Source organism: Theobroma cacao, chromosome 1, assembly GCF_000208745.1.
Source record: "Theobroma cacao cultivar B97-61/B2 chromosome 1, Criollo_cocoa_genome_V2, whole genome shotgun sequence".
Lineage (NCBI taxonomy): Eukaryota > Viridiplantae > Streptophyta > Magnoliopsida > Malvales > Malvaceae > Theobroma > Theobroma cacao.
Window position 1 is genome coordinate 16311014 of NC_030850.1, and position 18468 is coordinate 16329481.

The window sequence follows — 18468 nt, forward strand, 5'->3', positions numbered from 1 at the left end:
TCTAAATTATTTGTCACAAATCCATCACTATTTTTGTCACAAAAATATAATATTAAATTAAACTAATCCTTGTGATAGATTTTTCTATTACAATAATCTGTAACTATACTTAAGTTGATCACATGTTATTTACTAGGGCTGCTCGAATTAAATTTTTGTTTCAATTTTATCACTAATTGTCACCAAACAAGTAATCCTAATATTGTAATGGTTTCCATTATAGGATTTTGTCACTAATCTTTGGTGCCAAGATAAAATTTTCACACTCCAATTAATTGTAGTAGATTTATTGTCAAATTTAAAATACCATTACAACTCTATCATAAATTCGTCACTAAAATCTATCACAAAGTCTTGAAAAAAAATCATTAATTTTGTTACAAAACCATCACAATTCTGTCATTCTAAATCATTATCTGTGACAGAAAATTTTTTATCGTAATTCTCTAATTTTTTGATAATGAATCTATCGTTTTTTTCCTCAAATTTTGACTCCATCTTATGTGCACATGAACCTATCACCTTTCCTAGCTTTCTTTAAATCCCTAAACTAGCTTCTTAGAACGTAAGGTTTTGAAAATCTATTATATAAGTAAAAGGAAGTTTCAAAAGTGCTTCCTTCTGGCCATGTGAAGGTCATAAAAAAATATTAAAAAAAGAAAAAGAGAGATAAAAAGAGAAAGAAAAAAATAGGTAGAAAGAAGCGTGTGCGCAACGCACGGGTCGTGAAACTTAATTTGCACCTAAATAACGTGGGAGAGAAATAAAGGTTTTGAAATAAATATTCTTGAATGTGTGTTGGTATAGTGGCATTGTAGGTTATGAGTCTGCAATTTTATGGATGGAAGATGAACTGCCACATGTCCTTCCCAGCCATGGCCCATGAGCCACCATTACAACATAGCTTCATCCAAGGCCTGCTTTGTTTCCAGAGAGCGGCAACAAAAACGTGCCTTTCAGCCCACGCCTTCATAATCACGACGGACTTAATTTGCAGCAATAAAAATAGTAAATAATAATCCAAAAAATAAAACCAGGGAGAAAATGGCAAACTCGTAATTTACGTGAAAAACCAGTGGCAATTGGAATCAATGGACTACACCCTCAACGATCCACGAGACAACCTCGGTTCCATCGACCAAAAATGGAACTCAACAAAAAAAAAAAATTTATATTACGTATAGCAATAAAAAACACTTTATAAAGTCTTTTGTGGCAGCTAGAACAACTGAAGCTAAGGTAGTAAGGCTCCTGTCTTTGTTCCCCAAAGAAAATAAAAGAAGAGAGAGATGTTGAAGCTTTCTTCCTGCAATGTGACGGACCAAAGACAGGCCTTGGCCCAATGCAGATTCCTCGCTCCGCCTGCTCCGTTCTCCTTTCGCTGGCGTACCCCAGTCGTCGTCTCCTGCTCTCCTTCCAGCAGACCTAACCTGTCGCCTCTTCAAGTTGTCCTGTCTGGCCAGCAGCAAGCTGGGATGGAGCTGGTCGAATCCGGGTCGGGGAGTTTGGCTGACCGGCTCCGGTTGGGTAGCTTGACGGAAGATGGTTTGTCCTATAAGGAGAAGTTTATTGTGAGGTGTTATGAGGTGGGAATTAACAAAACTGCCACTGTTGAAACCATTGCCAATCTCTTGCAGGTATTTTTCTTCTTTTTCTCGAAAGTGTTTTATTTGTTTGCATGCATTTCGAATTGTTCTTACAAATTGAATTGTGGGGATTAACGAGCAAAAAGTTGGGATTTTGAGGACATCGAGGTATGCTGGTTTAGCTTCTTTTTTTTTTATATGCAGTTGTCAATTTTTGAACTTTTCGGGCTTTGGTGCTGGAAAATGTTATGAAACTTCAAGCCTTTTCTGGGGGTTACTTCTTTGAATTGTATTTATATATTGGTAGATTTGGGTGCATTGAAGCTTTCTCTGTGTAATTTGGAAGTTAGTTTGATTTAGCTATTGAAATTGATCAAATAAAAGCTAAAATTGAATGTTAAACCGGTAGAGATATAGATCACATTAAACATAATCAATAATATGAATGGGATTCATAACTGAATGGAAAGTTAAAACTTTGTAAAGTATTTGAATATTTATACTATAAAAGTGCTGTATTAAGCTTTTGATTTTTGCATTAATATCGATTTAGTCAGATTTCGAAAACTTCATCTAAGGAACTCTACCAAGTTCTTGTTCTTTCCTTCTTTTTGGTTTGGTCATTATACTGGTTGGTTTTCCTAATAGTTTGTACGTGCGAATTGTCTATAATTTAGTTATACCTGCTGAAAAATTTTAGCAACTCTGAATGAAATGAAACATGCTGCATTTTCGAATCTTGTTTGTTTAATCTTTTGGAAATTTATGGATTGCAGGAGGTTGGATGTAACCATGCTCAAAGTGTTGGATATTCCACAGATGGGTTTGCTACCACTCGCACCATGAGAAAATTGCATCTCATTTGGGTAACTGCACGCATGCACATTGAAATATACAAATACCCTGCTTGGTGGGTATTTTTCTCCTGTATTTAATGACATTTATTTCTGGTTTTCCATTTCTAATTTATGGTTGACAGTTAGATGTTGATTTTGTGGTGTAGGAGTGATGTGATTGAAATAGAGACATGGTGCCAAAGTGAGGGAAGAATTGGAACCAGAAGGGACTGGATTCTTAAGGACTTTGGAACTGGTGAAGTTATTGGAAGAGCTACTAGGTGCATCTTGAGCTTCTCTTCTCCTCACACCCTCTTCCCCCTTTTGCCTTTTCATTGCATATTAGAGGATTCAGAACATGCAAAGACTTGGAGGGCACTATAATTTTCTATACACTATAGTAAAAAATGAACATTTACATTAACATTAGAAATTATGCACTGGTTATTTAGATTCTGTCCTGCGAACAAATCATCCTGCAAAACTAGATGCTCTTCTTCATGTTTATAATCTGGTTCTGGCCCGGTGAAGTGCTTCCATCTTGATTTAGGTCTCCATTATGAATGCCATTTGAGAATTTCTTCATTGGTGCTATATCTTTTCTAAATCAACTGTGCTTATATATTTTGCAAAATTAGATGTATTCTAATAGCTGAACACATGTGTTATGATTTCAGCAAGTGGGTGATGATGAACCAGGACACTAGGCGGCTACAGAAAGTCAGTGATGATGTCAGGGAAGAATATTTAGTCTTCTGTCCACGAGAACTCAGGTAGATGCTTTCTTTACCTAGAGGCCCTGTACACATTTATTTGTTTTATCTTTAATTACCTAATTTAATGGGATGCTCAATATAAGATGACGTGATTATACTCCATTAACTACCTTCCATGCACTATTCCATTCAATTTCTGAATTGCTAATGCCCACCGCTTTATCAAAGTTATGACTGAAGCTGGACGGTTAATAGCACAAGTGCCTAACGTCAACTGACTTGTCAGAATTTGGATATAATCCCATAGGATTTTAAAGATTTATAAAAATGTGTGGCCTGAAAGGCTTGAAAATGGTTAAGACAGGCCAGCTTAATAAGTTTTTATTAATATATATTTCATTTTAAATATACAAAAAATACATGTGATTGAAGATTCTTGGAAATGGATCACTTAGAGGACCCTTTTAAAAAGTAAATACTGTTTTTCAAGCTCAGGTCAGTGACACCAGAAAAATGGTTCTATGATTTGAACTGTTACATTTCATATCAGTCTGTTGATTTGGTTTGCCAATTAGGGATTGGGAACAATTGTAAACAAATTGAGGAACAAAAGGATAAAAATTGAGAAAAGGCTTAGGGTAAGAATATCAGCAAAACAGAAGCTAACAGAGTTATATTTTCATTCAGGATATCTTGGCTTTTTAAAGCTCAAGTATAACAGAGAAGAACCATAACTGAACAAAAAATTCAAACTGACAACTAATGCCAGTAACAATATTTAAAGAAAGAAAACCAATAATAACTGTCTGCAAATTTAAAATCCTAAATAAGTATTTCTAATATGCAAGTTAATTCTAGCACACCTCCTTGAGATTTAATTTGCTAACACCAAAATTAGATCTCATACACATAAACTGATTATTAGACAAACTCTTAGTCATGATATCAGCATATTGCTCATTTGAACAACAGTAGTGGACTTCAATATCCAAGTTCTTCATAGCTTCTCTGATTGAGTGATATTTCACTCTGATGTGCTTCGTGCGAGCATGCTGAATAGGATTTTTGGCTAATGCAATAGCCGATTTATTGTCAATCCAAAGAACAGTAGGATTTTGTTGTGGCTTTCCCAAATCAAGCAGTATCTTCCTTAACCATATAGCTTGGTTGGCAGCTGATGATACTGAGATATACTCAGCTTCTGCAGATGACAGTGCTGCCACCTCCTGTTTCTTAGAATGCCATGAAAAAACTCCACTTTCAAACGAGAATACAAAACCAAAGGTGCTCTTTGAGTTATCAATATTGCCTGCCCAGTCACTCTCAGCATATCCTCTTAGTTCACTGCTTGAAGTTTTGGAAAACTTGATTCCATAAACAATGCTTCTCTTGACGTACCTTAATATCTTTTTTGCTGCAGAGAGATGATTCATGGTTGGTGATTGCATGAATCTGGACATTAAGCTAGCACTGAACATGATTTCAGGTCTGGAAGCTGTTAAGTAGAGTAAACAACCAATAATGCTTCTGTAGTTTGTTGCATCTGTAGCACCTGAGCCATCTTCTTTTGTTAACTTTAGATTTGCAACTAATGGGTGGATGCAGGCTTGCATTCACTCATCCTGAACTTCTTCCATAGATTGGAAGCATACTTCCCTTGATGGATAAAAATCCAGTCATCAGATTGAATAATTTCCAATCCAAGAAAATAGGTCACCAAACCCAAATTTGTCATCTCGATTTCTTGTTTTATGAACTTCTTTATGATTTCTTGTTTGAATCTGGCTATAAGTGATATATCTGGACTTGTAAGAAGTATGTCATCCACATAACTGAAGACTACAATTTGCTGTTGGGAACCAGAATCTCTAATGTACAATGTTGGTTCATGGTCATTGAGGATGAAACCCTTTTTGCATAAGTAAGCATCGATTTGCCCATACCAAGCTCGAGGTGCTTGCTTCAAGCTATAAAGGGCCTTGTTGAACTTAGAAACCATGCCTTCTTTTCTAGGTTTTGTGAAGCCTTGTGGTTGCTCAATATAAACATCTTCTTCAAGTATGCCATTTAGAAAAGCTGATTTAACATCTAAGTGCCATAGTTGCCACCCTTCTTTAGCTGCAGGTGCAACTAATAATCTGGTAGTGTCATGTCTTGCAACAGGGGCAAAAGTATCAGTATAATCAACACCACACTCTTGAGCAAAGCCCTTTACTACTAATTGAGCCTTCAACTTATTGACTGTTCCATTGGGATTTACTTTGGTCCTAAAGACCCACTTGACCCTAATTACTTTCTGAGTGGTTGGTCTTTGAACAAGTTGCCATGTGTTATTCTTTTTATCATCTCTAGTCCAATTTGCATTGCCTTTCTTCGATCATCAAATTTGAAGGTTTCATCAAATGATTAAGGTTCAATCATGGCCACATGACATCTCTGACATATCTTGAAGGGTTCTTGTTCCTTGAACAAGTAAGTCATCCACATCTTCATTTATTGATTCAGCTAGAGCAGTTTCATTGTCATCAATAATTCTCAAGTCATCTGACAGCTCAATTTCCTTGGAGGTCCAATTCCATCTTTTGTTTTTTTTCAAAATTCGCATCTCTGCAAGTAAAACTTTTCCTGTCATTACATTAAAGTGTCAATAGCCCTTACTTGATTCACTGAATTCGAGATGGATGGTGACTCTAGACGTTTCATCAAGCTTTTACTTTTACATGTTGGAATATGTGCAAAAGCTATACATCCAAATACCTTGCAATTACTTACCGATGGTTTAACACCATACCATGACTCATGTGGACTCTTATTTGCCAGAGCTTTGGTGCAAATGATATTTAACAGATCATTGCCTCAACCCAGATTGTTTTTGGTAGTTTCTTTTCAAAAACTAAGCATCTAGCCATTTCAAGCAAAGTCCCATTCTTTTTCTCAGCAACTCCATTTTGTTGTGGATTGTAGGGAATTGTGAGCTGGTGCTTTATGCCACACTTAACCAAGTATTTTTCAAACTCATCATAGACATGTTTGCCTCCATTGTTTGTTCTAAGTGCCTTAATTGATTTTCGAGCTTGATTTTCAACAAACACTTTGAACTTAATAAAGCAATTGAGCACCTCAGACTTTTGCTTAAGAAAATAAACCTAGTTGAATTTAGATTTATCATCAATGAAGGTAAGATGGTACTTACTGTTGTTGAATGATTGCTCAGAGGGACCTCCTACATCCGAGTGCACTAACTCCAACTTGTCAGCAGCTCTCCATGTGCTCTGATTTGGAAAAGCTTTTCCAGTTTGTTTCCCATACTTACATGTATCACACAATTGTTCTGTCTTGTTCATGCTAGGGAGACCTTCAACCAGATTTGATGATGCCATGTGCTTCAAGGAATCATGGTTCACATGACCAAGCCTTTTATGCCATAGTTCGATCTGATCAGTTAAGCATTGTTAAGCTTGATGATGTGTTTCCTTCCAATCTAAAGGAAAACACTTTGTTCTTCATGCCAACAGAGAATAACTTCTTACCTCTAGGATCAAATACAATGCATAACTTGTCCTCAAACACAAGTGAATAATGTTCTTCAAGTAATTGCCCAACACTGAGCAAGTTATAGTCACTTTTGGTGAATAAAAAACATTAAGAATTTTCTTCATACCTTAAGGAGTTTCCACTTCAACTGTGCCTTTTCCACATCCTAAGAAAGTCGCTTTTGCCAATTTCAACTTGAGATTTGAAGTCTCTATCTAGATTAGCAAAAATAGTCATTGCCAGTGAAGTGATTTGAACATGCACTATCAATGAACCATATCTCATCTTTCTTTGAAATTTTAGATATCATGGCCATGAATAAAACTTCTTCTGTCTCCTCTTTGTGTTCAACCACTGCTGTTTTTTCATCTTGGTTGTTTGCTTGGGTCTTGTAGACTTTCTCAACATGGCCAAGCTGATTGCAAGTCCTACATCACACATTCGGCCTAAACTAGCAATATTTCTTAGGATGATTTCATTTTTTGCAATGTTGGCACGGAGGGTATCTTCCATTTGGTTTTCTTTTCTCCATTTCTTTCTTGGTGCTACTGTTAGCACCTCCTTTATGCTTTATCAGCAAAGCACTTTCATCCTTGTCATCATTTCTCATGGCTCTTCTATGTTCTTGAGCTTGAGAGCGTTGACAAAGTTCGGTCATGGTGAGAGTTGAGAGATCTTTGGAGTCCTCCAATGATGAGATCCTGGACTCAAATTTTTCAGGCAAACTTACTAATATTTTGTTGACTATTCTCATCTCATTCAACTCTTCACCAAGAAGCCTTAGCTGATTAACCATCTTCATAACCTTATCATTGTAATCTTTTATTGATTCCTCCTCTTTCGTCCTTAACACCTCAAACTCCCTCCATAAATTAAGCATTTGCATCTGCCATGTACAAGCACTTCCCTAGTGTTGCTCTTTAAGCTTGTCCCTCATCTCCTTGACTGTCTCACAGGCCATTATGTGAGTAAAGATACAATCTGAAACTGTCGAGTGTATTCCAGATAGGGCCTTGTATCTTTAGCAATCTCTTCATTATGTTGCTTAATTGTGCAACAGAGGGATCTCTCCTTAATTTTGGTGGCTCACTCCCGGTTTCTACAACTTCCCACATATCGAAAGCTCTCACTTAAGCTTTCATTTTAACACACCATATGGGAAAGTTTTCACCTGTGAAAATAGGTGGTGAAGGTGAACTGAAGCTGGAGAAGGCCATTGAGTTTTTCTTATTGGTTTCGGGTTTCAGAGGTTCAAGCTTGGTTTTTCTTTGTTTTGAAGGTAAAAGGAAAAACAAAAGAAGTTTCATAGATCCCTTGAGATCCTTAGGAGCTCTAATACCATGTAAACAAATTGAGAAAGAAAAGGATAAAAACTGAGAAAAGGCTTAGGATAAGAATATCAGCCAAATAGAGGCTAATAGAGTTATATTTTCATTTAGGATATCTTGGCTTTTTAAAGGTCAAGTACAAGAGAGAAGAACCATAACTGAACAAGAAATTCAAACTGATAACTAATGCCGCTAACATGTAAAGAAAGAAAACCAACAATAACTGTTTTCAAATTTAAAATCCTAAATAAGTATTCCTAATATGCAAGTTAATTCTAACAACTATTTGGTAAACATGGAGACAGTCTGTCATAATTGCATATTCAAATTTTCAAGTTATTTGCTCTGAATGCTGACTTCTTGATCAAAGATAGGGTAGTCAATAGCATAAATGCCTCATGTCAACTGAATCATCAGAATTTGAAGCTAAAATTTTAAGATAGTGGATAAAACCCTCAAGTTATTGCAAACTTTAGAACCTGGATTTTTTGTCACATGAGATGTTGTCAACATGCTGAAGATAGTAGACACTTCAGCTTACAGTATAGCATTCGCAACTCATAGAACAAACCCTTTTGGATTAAAAGGCATGTATCCTTACCATAGCTGAAGTTCATAATTTTCAAATTACATTTTCCTTGGTTCTCATTTATGCTATTTAAGAGATACATTGTTGCTTATTTAATTGATCCTCTTCTGGCTTTCATAGATTAGCATTTCCAGAGGAGAACAATAATAGTTTGAAGAAAATTGCCAAATTAGATGACTCTTTTCAGTATTCCAGGCTAGGGCTTATGGTAAGAATACCTAATTTATCTAAGCAATGTGGGTATTCTTTGAAATTCTTATTGTGCTTTTAAAATTTGCAGCCAAGAAGAGCTGATCTGGACATGAACCAGCATGTCAATAATGTCACCTACATTGGATGGGTTCTGGAGGTCAGTAGGAAGGACATCCTAAAATTCTTTCCATAGACTTTAAATGTCCAAAAATAGTTTAACCGTTCCCGTAGATTTTATAAGCTAACAACCATGCATGTCTCTTTGGCAGAGCATGCCTCAAGAGATCATTGACACCCATGAACTGCAAACTATCACGTTAGATTACAGACGGGAATGCCAACAGGATGACGTGGTGGATTCACTTACCAGTCCAGAACAAGTGGAGGGTACCGAAAAAGTTTCAGCGATTCACGGAACAAATGGGTCTGCAGCTGCAAGAGAAGATAAGCAGGACTGCCGTCAGTTTTTGCATCTGTTGAGATTGTCTAGTGATGGACAGGAAATAAATCGAGGCCGTACTGAGTGGAGAAAGAAACCTGCGAGATGAGTCAATAATTTAGTTTACTGTAGCTTTTCTTGCTTTCATCAATTTTCGGGTTACCTTTCTGTTACTTTTGGTGTTTTTTAATTTGCTTCAAATTCAGTCCTGATATGGTCTGTATTGTGGGGTGGAGCTCAAAATCATTGATTAGACATAGCAAAAGAAAGATTTGGTTGAGAATGATCTTTGATTCACCCGCATCAAATCAGAGTCTATTGTACTTGAACATTTTTCTTTTGTTGTTTCCCTGTTAAGTGTTCATGAATATGTACCTACCAGTATTTGAAATTCTGTTGTGAATCCCTCCTTGTACCAGTTTTAAGTCGTAAATTTCCAGTAGGTTTGCAATTGATGCCCTAATTGATGCAGGAAGAAGTAGATGATATCTCAGTTGCATCTTCTCCCGTGGTGATTTTGAAATAGTCGTATCATAGATCTCAAATTCTTGTATTATCAAGCTACTGAAGCAGATTTCTTGTTTAGTTTCGATGGTGTCTATAGAATTTCTTGGGAAGTTTTTTGCCCTGAGTTGTGAATCCATCCATATATGGGTTTATAAGATGCAAACTGGTAAGGATTGGGGATGTTTTGTAGCACGCAAACTTTGCAACACAAGACCTGTAACTGCTGAATTGAATGCGGTGATCATCTTAAAGATACCATATTAGTAATTAGGAGGGATCTAACTCTTCAATTTTGATTCAAATTGACCAAGATTCAAGTACTACAAAATTTGGCAGAAATGTTCATCTGCTCTCAACCTGGAGAATTACTAGGCAGTAAACCAAGATTTAAGAACTCAGCACACATCCAAATGGCTATAGATTCGAGCAAAATGAAGCAACCCAATATCAGGAATAAACATTTCTTTTACAAGTAGAGAAAGGGCAACCAAAAGGGGCACATAAGCCCATTATATAATGGTCTATTCACTTATCACCGTCCATCCTTGCACTACAATTAAAATTACAATCGCATACATATCGGAACCCTCAGATTAATCCATGAAAATAACCCAAACTAGCGAAATTTAACTGATTTTATATTAGTGCTAAAGGTGAGCAATAGATGCTGAAAGCGATGCTTAATAGAGACATTAGTAAAGCCCTCACCGCAGCTTCTTTCACACAGCAAAGCGGCAAAGGCAGCACGGATTACAAAATATCATATTCATTCAAGATGTTGGGGGCCAACTTCTGATCCAATCTGTTATAGTCGCAACATTTCTAGTGATATCCTCAATATTATCACTCTTTAGAGCTATAACAATATCCTCTGCATAACTTTCTTTTGCCTCCTCCAGCAAAACTTGAAAGATTTCACACTCTATATTGTTTGAAAGCTTGGCCCCCTCATAGCCTCTGCCACAAAAGGAGTTTTTTGAGACAACAAAACCAAGTAAATGAACTAGAAACTCAAGCATAGTGACAGAACATTGGTACCTCTTGCTCAAGCGATCATACAACACAGAGTTGTCGGTTTGAAGCACTACCACAAGATCAAACCATCGTTCAGGAAAGAAATCACAACCATGATAATCTACAATGTTTCCCCCTTCATCCATCACATCCTCAAGCTCATCACACACCTGCAGAATCAACACAGTAAAGTCAAATGCATACTATTAATGTACCATAAGTTGAAATTTTCCAAATAGCATTTTTCAGTTCTCCAAAATACACTTTCTTTCAGTTAAAACATGGACTCATTCATTGTTGAAAAACCAACAAAAGACAGGAATAGACTCCTAATACAGAGAGAGAGTCCATGATGAACTAAGGCAGCTACTGAAGGAACAAAAACAAACTACAAGCTAAAAGACACGAAACTAAGCAATAACTGAAAGCAACAAACAAACCCATAAATCGAAACAACAAGGCTTGCAAAAAAGCATAGTAAATGAGGTGCAGAATCAAAAGTCCATTAATTTAAAAAAGAAATTAAGACTCCCTTTGATTGCTACTTGTGATTTGCTATTGGCAAATTTTCTTTCACATGCCTTACCATAAAGTAAAAGCAAAAGCCCAATCACCGAATTCATGCAAATAATAATAATAATAATAGGAAAAAGAAAAGACTAACATGAATTCAAAGGTTCAAAATTAGGAAATAGCAAAAGTTACAAACAAATGCGACCTAAGGTTTCAAGTTCAAACACTGCTTATTGCTTAAATTAAATCTCCAAAAAGTGCTCGTAATTCATATTTCTTTTTACCCCAAATAAATAACTTACTAATATCCCAAAAATTCTAAATTAATAAACTCAAATAATAATAATAATGAAGAAGAAGAAGTTATATTGTTAGTGAAATTACGAGGTCTTCGTTGATGATGTGGCACTGGAGGTCGTCATCCCAGCCGTCGTGCAAGTTTTTCTCCCTGACCAAATCCCCAATATTGATGTGGCGGAGCTGGGTGGCCTCTGCCACGGCAGAAGACGTCGTGGTTTTGCCTGTTCCGGGCGTGCCCGTCACCAATATGTTGGGCCTCTTCCTCTTGTTGTTGTCGGGAGCCATAGAGAATGCTTATAACCTTTTTCTGTCCGGGGTTGTCAACTTTGAATTCAGGGGCTTATTCCAGGTGAAGATGTTATATGGTGCGTTTTTTTATGTGTTTCGATGAAATGATTGGGCCCGTCATATAGGTTTTCAGCACTTCTTCGGCCCTGTCGACTTGGACTTCGCCTACAACAAAAGCCCGCTTTATTCTGCCACAATTTTCAACACAATTTTTTTTTAAAAAAAAATCAGAAACCCAATTTTATCTGTCCAAATAGATTGGATTCCTTAATTTTTAAAAATTTAAAATTTCTAATTTTAAATATTTATTTTAGTTTATTTACTTAAATTTGTCAATAAAATAACTTTTTATTTTATGAAAACTAAAAATTAATTAAAAGGATACAAGTCCATTTGGTTTACGTTTTTATTTTAAATATTTTAACTAGAACTTTGTTCCTTGATAGGATACCCAAACCCTATAAATATTAGATTAAATTTTTTAATTTTTATTCATACTGAATTTAAATATTTTAGACATTACCCATCAAATACTCGTACTCGTTAAACTCTAATAAAATAAATTTAAAATCAATTTTTATGTATATTGTTAATAAAAATTAAAATTAGTCTGTAGAAAAATAAATTAAAACTTAAAATCATGTTTTAGTAAATATGATATTAATTATAAAAAATTTTTAAATAAAAAATTAAAATTTGTTATTTATAATTAAATTTCAATAAATCTTACCTGAACTTATAACAAGTAGTAGTTTTATTATCCGAACATGACTTCAGTTTTTTAAATTATTGAAAATGTAACTCTAACCAAACACTATAATTCCAATGAAACCAACCATTAATCCTTTTTACTTGGAAAGTGTTGAATATCAGCGCCAGCGCCTGGCGGGGAGAAGTGAGGTGGACATTCTACCAGTTTACGACTTTTAGCCACCAGAAGGCTCCATAAAAATGGGAAATACTTAATCTCGTGGGGTCATAGCCATCAATGAAGGTGCTTCAAATTCCCATCAACTGCAATCAGAACAACCTAATACTACATCCCTAATGGGTCATCTAGTCATAGTGTCGACTAGCACCTTCACCTACCATGCGTGGGCAACAGCAAATTATTCGATGTGCTTTCTAAAAAAAACCCACCTCCCTATTGCATAATGCAGTAATTATACCACCCCAAATCAGGTGGAGGAAGCATCCCATTTGCGTTATAAAACACTCCCCATGCAAAAGAGTGAGACACAGAGGCAATCGTCAGTATGGAGAGGAAAATCGCTACGGCAACGTTTGTTCTCCTTCTCTTTCTTATGGCCACTCTTCTTACTCAAGGAGGGAGGGACATGCCAGCCACAGACCAAGTTTACGGTCCCCAAGATCTCCTTGGTCCTTGGGGCCTTCCTCTATTTGGTTGGCCATTTCCCTTTTTTGGGCCACCTTGGCTTGGCGGTCTGCTGCCTTTCCAAGGGGCACAGCTGCATAACGCCAGCGGACAGCACACAGAAGTAACTAAGGGTGCTGGCAATGCCATTGACCAATCCCCATGACAAGAGAGGGAGTTCCTGCCCGCCACTTTCACTGTAGACGTTAATAAAGAGTGTCAAGTATGGGGCTTGACCTGTTATGGTCTATTGTAACACCTAGTTGAGCAATGGGAATCTGTAGTGCCATGGCACTTTGAATAAATAGAAGTACACAACCTTCTCTTGTTCTTATTTGCCCTTATAATCAGCTCTGAAGACAATTTTTCATTTTCATGGAGTAATACGCAAAGCAGGTTCTCCAAATAAGTGGCACCAACAAGAAATAAAACTGCTATCCGAATATGTAATCGATTTTAACCAAAATAACTTCCCCTCCTAAACTAATTCAGCCTAACTCAAAGCATAAGCCTGATAATTGCCTGTTTCCAAGGCTGGAATGAGGTTGTGTCAGGATTAAGACTGCAGTTCAACATTGGGAACTTTGGCTATGACCTCTTAACCCGACCCAACTTGCCCAACATAATTCACCTTTTCCAGCAAAACAGGCACATGACCAACTTCAATCTGTTCATGAACCATAAGCACACCGTGCAACACGAGACCAAACACAGGTAACCTAAATCATTGATTTTAATTTCTTTTACTGCACATAAACAAGTTGTCATCAAGTCCAAGTTTGATTTCCAAATAACAATGAAGCTGAGCTGAACAAGCTATCAACTGGCAGATTTGCATGCATCTAAGCAAGCAAAGAAAACCTGCTCAGATAACTTATCAAAAAGATGGTTCACCAAAACATAGTTTGATACAGGACATGTCAGAAATTCCAAAATACAAAAGATAGGTGCACTGACACGCCAAATCCATTGCTCCAGTCTCTCTTTTTAGGGGCAGTTTGTATTATCCCTGAAATAAAACAACAATCATCAATATAATGTAATTTAAAAGAATAAATCATAGCATTTACAAAGCTGCCACATATCTACAAAACTGAGTTGAATGAACATCTTCAAGCCTCGTACAATTATTAATAAACAAACATCTTTAGAAACATATCAGACATGGTTCTACATGAAACCCTCATTCATAAGAAAACCAGCATCCATAAGGAAGATATGCACATCTTCCGTAACGATTATTCACATTCACAGTACAAAGACAACTCACTTTCACAACCTATGATTTCATTTTCTTTCCCTAAAGGAAATTTAACCCTCAAAAAAGAATATAGAATAATATACTTACGATACTAGTTGGACATAAAGCTCATATTCAACTGGCTGAAGGAAGGAAGACCCTAATTAGTTCCTTCACAGTGACTCTTTTCCTGCAAGTAGGGCACTTTCCCTGGGCAGCTATTGCAGCTTTAATGCATGCCTTGCAGAAAATGTGCCCACACCTTGTTGACATCTCCTCAACTAATGGACCCATGCAAATTGGACAATTGAAGGTTGGTTCCTTTGGAGGTGGCTGAGGCTTTATAATTTCCTCAACCTGCCAGTGAAAAAGTTTGTGAGTCTTAAATCTTCATAAATTTCATAAAAAACCAGAGATAATAAAGAACTAAGAAAAGAACTCTTACCATAGTCTGTGCTGTGCTTTCCAAATTGATATAATGATCACAATTGATAACTGTCTGGCTTGGAGGAAGTCTTCTGCGCCTGTTGTGATTATTATTAGTTGACCTAGCCAGCTGGCCTGGAAGGAAGAAAGATGTGAGCAACACCAGCTTCACAACACCAAGTATCTAAGGTTCAATTATGAAAAATAAATGAAGTAAACAAAAAATCACCAGTCTCTAAATTGGTTGACCTATGTACTCACAAAAATAACATCAGATTGAATGGGACCAGAGAGTTGCCAAGCAATGACATCTACCTCAGTTGAAGTCAGATTTATTTTGTTCTAGTGATTGAGCAATCGGCAAACACTAAACCCCACATCACGAGTAAATTATATATATACAAAAATCCCTAAACAAACTAGTATAGATTATAGAGTTCTCAAACATTAGCGGACTATGAGAGTTTACTGCTTAGTGCTCACTAATTCTTAATACAAAGGAACCACACCAAATAGATATTCTCTGAAATATCAACATCACAGTACCTCCATTTTTATTTCCATCTTAATGCAATTCTACTACTTAAAGAAGTCTTTGATCCATCAGCTTCTTCTAATCAATTGCAAGGCATATAGGTCACCTAGATGTTCATTTCGATTATATTGTGTTTATTTAAGTAGAGTGTTAACTGTTTTGCTTCTCTCCTTTCAGAAAATTCGACTGCAGTGAATGTATCCAGGTTCCTTTCCTAATCCTGTTAATCATTTCATTTTTTTTTCCTTATAATTCAACAATTTAAGAAGTAGGCTAATTTGTCCCAAGGACTGGTCCCTGAACCTCACAAAAATAATGAAGCGCCTGAATCAAGACATGCATAAAAATCTACAGGACATGTACCTTCACATTCATATGTTAATGGAGACTCAACAATGTAATTACCTAACTTTTCGAATGGAATCTTTTGACCTCATGAAGATGAATATATGAATTACAAGGTACCACATCAAAATAAGATTCTGCTATATAACAGTGACGGTAGCACATGATGGAAAAGAAAACATTATAAATGATATTCCCTCATAAAATTTAACTACCTGAATCTAAATCAACTAGAACAGTCCTTCCACGGCTCCTCCTTGAATTGTTTTTAGCCTGACATAAAATCTGAAGAAAATTAATGACAGTCATCATAAGGAAAATGAATCCATAAAAACAGATTTCATCCATAGCTAAAGTGAAAGGAAAAATAAATGAACAAGCAAATCATACCTCTGCAAATGCTCTAGCAGAAGATTCAATTACATCATCATCAAAAGCCTCAACATCAATAGTAGCAGGCGGTACAGGCGGCAAGGGCTGGCTAGTCAATTCCTCAGACCCAGCCTGTTGCGAAGTACCCTCCTGTTCCCGGATTTCACTAGGTGGAACATTTAGATCCAGCACTGCCTTCCTCCGTCTATACCCTCTAAGAGAAGGCCCCCTCACTTCAAGAGTGCTCATGGTCTTGATTTTTCTATACACTATCCAAGTATCGCAGCCTCAATATAACCTAAAAGACGCTCAAAAGAGAACTTCCTTAGCTATGCTACGGATGAATTCAACATCAAGTTTTCACTTAGAAGAAATCAAATTTTTTACTTAAATCGAGTGCCAAAAATACAATTGGTTTCACCAAAAAAAAAAAAAGCTCTGGAACTTCTAAGGAACTTGCCAGTTACATTATACATAAAATGTTCAATATAAATAATAAAACCTGAAAAGCAAACAAACCTCATGAAATTTAGAACTAGAAAACAAGTCGAATAATGCACAGTCAGACACTTATACTTTTATTCATAGAGAGAGAGGGAGAGAGAGAGGAATAGCAATAATAATAAATATTTTAGCATAAAGAAAGAAGACCTTTTTCACAAAGTTTGCTTCCCTCAAAGGCGAAACAGCAACAAATAAGATGAACTATTAATCCACATATTCCGGTTCGATTTTGATTATTAAAATCTCTTTTAATAAAAAAAAAAAAACTAAGGGATAATGAACAATGACTTAACTTTGAATCATTTTCTAAAAAGGACATAAATTTAATCAAAATTCAAACTCGAAATACTTGCAAGACAAAAATTATACAAACAATCAACTATGATCAACCGATAATCTAATAAAAATTTTCAAATTAAAGAACTTTATATCGAATTTCACTTAAGGACACACACCAATGGAATAGATGAAATGTAGCCCCAAAAAATCCCCAAACCTTAAAAACAGAAGATCGATCAGAACACCAATACATTGAATCAACACGAGATGAGAAAAGTAAGAACAAATATGAGAGAGAGAGAGAGAGAGAGTGTATCAGAGATTAAAAATAATACCTCAAAATCCAGGCTAATCGAATAGCTTCGAGAATTAAAAAAACTCCCCAAGAAAAAGAAAACAAGAAAATCGAAGAAAAGGAGCGAAGTCAAGAAGAAACCTTTGGCAAATCTTCCCTGTCTAGGGTTTTTAAACAGGGAAAGATTTCAACTTGGTATGAGGAGATGGAGAGAAACTACGACGCACCAACAAGGAAATTGTTTGTTCTCGTTCACACGCGCGGTCGGTGTGAGCTTGACAGTCTCCACGTGGCGTGATCTCTTTCGATTCGTAAACGTGTTACGTATTGGCTTACATATTCAGCGCGTGGTGCTTCCAAATTTGTTAGTGCGCGCGTTAGTAATTTTGAGACTGAAAGTTTGTTCTTGTTATGTCCATCTCCTAACGAGCGTACGAGAGTTGCAGTCATAATTCCATATACTATTACTTTTTTTTTGGTAAATTAAGACAAATTAATTTTATAAAATAATTTATTTTTAAAGTTTAAAGTATTTCTATGTTTTATCTTTTTGGTAATAATTTGTATATGGTAGTATAATCTCCATATTTTGGCGTTTGTTATAGATTAAGCTTGAATTCAAATATTTCCATCCATTCACCATTCACCATTCACTATTCCCTAGTTGATTTGAATATATATCAAATAGTAATGAGAAGTAAAAAGTAAATAAAAATATTTTAATATCACGACGCCTTTTTCATGCGAAGAAGATTGTAACTATTAACTTACATCCTCAAATTATATAACTTGATAACTCAAATTAAAGTTGAAAAAAAATTAGTACAACAGTAATTTTTTTATCTACTTAATAATAATAAATTAATGCTAATCATTAGTGTAGACCCTAGTTTTCTTTCAAACCAAACCCAAGTTCAAGCTTTTTCTTGTGCTTTTCGTCTCTTCTCGATTTTGGAAAAGGGCTGATTCAATAATTACACAAGCATTTTGAAAGTCTAGCTTAGTTTCAAGCTTAACTTCTAACAAGGTGAGTCAGTTACGTACTAAAAAATTACAACCGATAGTTCTTATTGATATGTTTTCAAAATGAAAAGTTATATCTTTTTGTACGAAAAGTTGTAAATGAACAGTTATATTTTTTTCATATAAAAAGTTATGACTAGTAAGTCAAATCAATTGAAAGCGTATATCACATAATATGACATATGTGACTATTAGATTTATGTGAGTTTTTATGTGAAAAGTTATATCTCTT

General features: G+C 35.8%; 3 protein-coding genes across 4 annotated transcripts; 1 reads left to right on the forward strand and 2 right to left on the reverse strand.

Moving 5' to 3' along the window:
• On the forward strand, positions 1151-9698 carry LOC18612736 (oleoyl-acyl carrier protein thioesterase 1, chloroplastic). The gene is made up of 7 exons (XM_007049650.2): positions 1151-1637; positions 2363-2496; positions 2590-2703; positions 3100-3195; positions 8710-8797; positions 8870-8938; positions 9051-9698. The coding sequence occupies exons 1-7, from the start codon at positions 1290-1292 to the stop codon at positions 9327-9329; spliced, it is 1128 nt and encodes a 375-aa protein (XP_007049712.2). The 5' UTR covers positions 1151-1289; the 3' UTR covers positions 9330-9698.
• Positions 10149-11920, reverse strand: LOC18612738 (adenylate kinase isoenzyme 6 homolog). The gene is made up of 3 exons (XM_007049652.2): positions 11639-11920; positions 10766-10911; positions 10149-10684 (listed from the first exon to the last, which is right to left on the reverse strand). Exons 1-3 carry the CDS (start codon positions 11837-11839, stop codon positions 10498-10500), a joined length of 534 nt encoding a protein of 177 aa, XP_007049714.1. The 5' UTR covers positions 11840-11920; the 3' UTR covers positions 10149-10497.
• LOC18612740 (E3 ubiquitin-protein ligase RNF4) lies at positions 13919-17433 on the reverse strand. Of its 2 annotated transcripts, none has more exons than XM_018124651.1 (6): positions 17254-17433; positions 16154-16433; positions 15979-16048; positions 14903-15018; positions 14566-14814; positions 13919-14226 (listed from the first exon to the last, which is right to left on the reverse strand). In XM_018124651.1, the coding sequence occupies exons 2-5, from the start codon at positions 16382-16384 to the stop codon at positions 14593-14595; spliced, it is 639 nt and encodes a 212-aa protein (XP_017980140.1). In that variant the 5' UTR covers positions 16385-16433; positions 17254-17433; the 3' UTR covers positions 13919-14226; positions 14566-14592. The 2 variants fall into 2 exon arrangements, with proteins under 2 accessions (XP_017980140.1, XP_007049716.1); XM_007049654.2 differs by having other exon boundaries at positions 15979-16036; positions 17254-17432.

What these genes read in the sequence shown, in the direction of transcription:
- LOC18612736 (XM_007049650.2), top strand. Translation starts at nt 1,290, where the DNA reads ATGTTGAAGCTTTCTTCCTGCAATGTGACGGACCAAAGACAGGCCTTG. An exon ending in ATATACAAATACCCTGCTTG is followed by an intron (nt 2,497 to 2,589) that starts GTGGGTATTTTT and finishes TTTGTGGTGTAG; the next exon opens with GAGTGATGTGATTGAAATAG. An exon ending in GTTATTGGAAGAGCTACTAG is followed by an intron (nt 2,704 to 3,099) that starts GTGCATCTTGAG and finishes TTATGATTTCAG; the next exon opens with CAAGTGGGTGATGATGAACC.
- LOC18612738 (XM_007049652.2), bottom strand. Translation starts at nt 11,839, where the DNA reads ATGGCTCCCGACAACAACAAGAGGAAGAGGCCCAACATATTGGTGACG. An exon ending in ACATCATCAACGAAGACCTC is followed by an intron (nt 10,912 to 11,638) that starts GTAATTTCACTA and finishes TTGATTCTGCAG; the next exon opens with GTGTGTGATGAGCTTGAGGA. An exon ending in TATGATCGCTTGAGCAAGAG is followed by an intron (nt 10,685 to 10,765) that starts GTACCAATGTTC and finishes CTTTTGTGGCAG; the next exon opens with AGGCTATGAGGGGGCCAAGC.
- LOC18612740 (XM_018124651.1), bottom strand. Translation starts at nt 16,384, where the DNA reads ATGAGCACTCTTGAAGTGAGGGGGCCTTCTCTTAGAGGGTATAGACGG. An exon ending in CTGCTAGAGCATTTGCAGAG is followed by an intron (nt 16,049 to 16,153) that starts GTATGATTTGCT and finishes AATTTTCTTCAG; the next exon opens with ATTTTATGTCAGGCTAAAAA. An exon ending in AAAGCACAGCACAGACTATG is followed by an intron (nt 14,815 to 14,902) that starts GTAAGAGTTCTT and finishes TTTCACTGGCAG; the next exon opens with GTTGAGGAAATTATAAAGCC.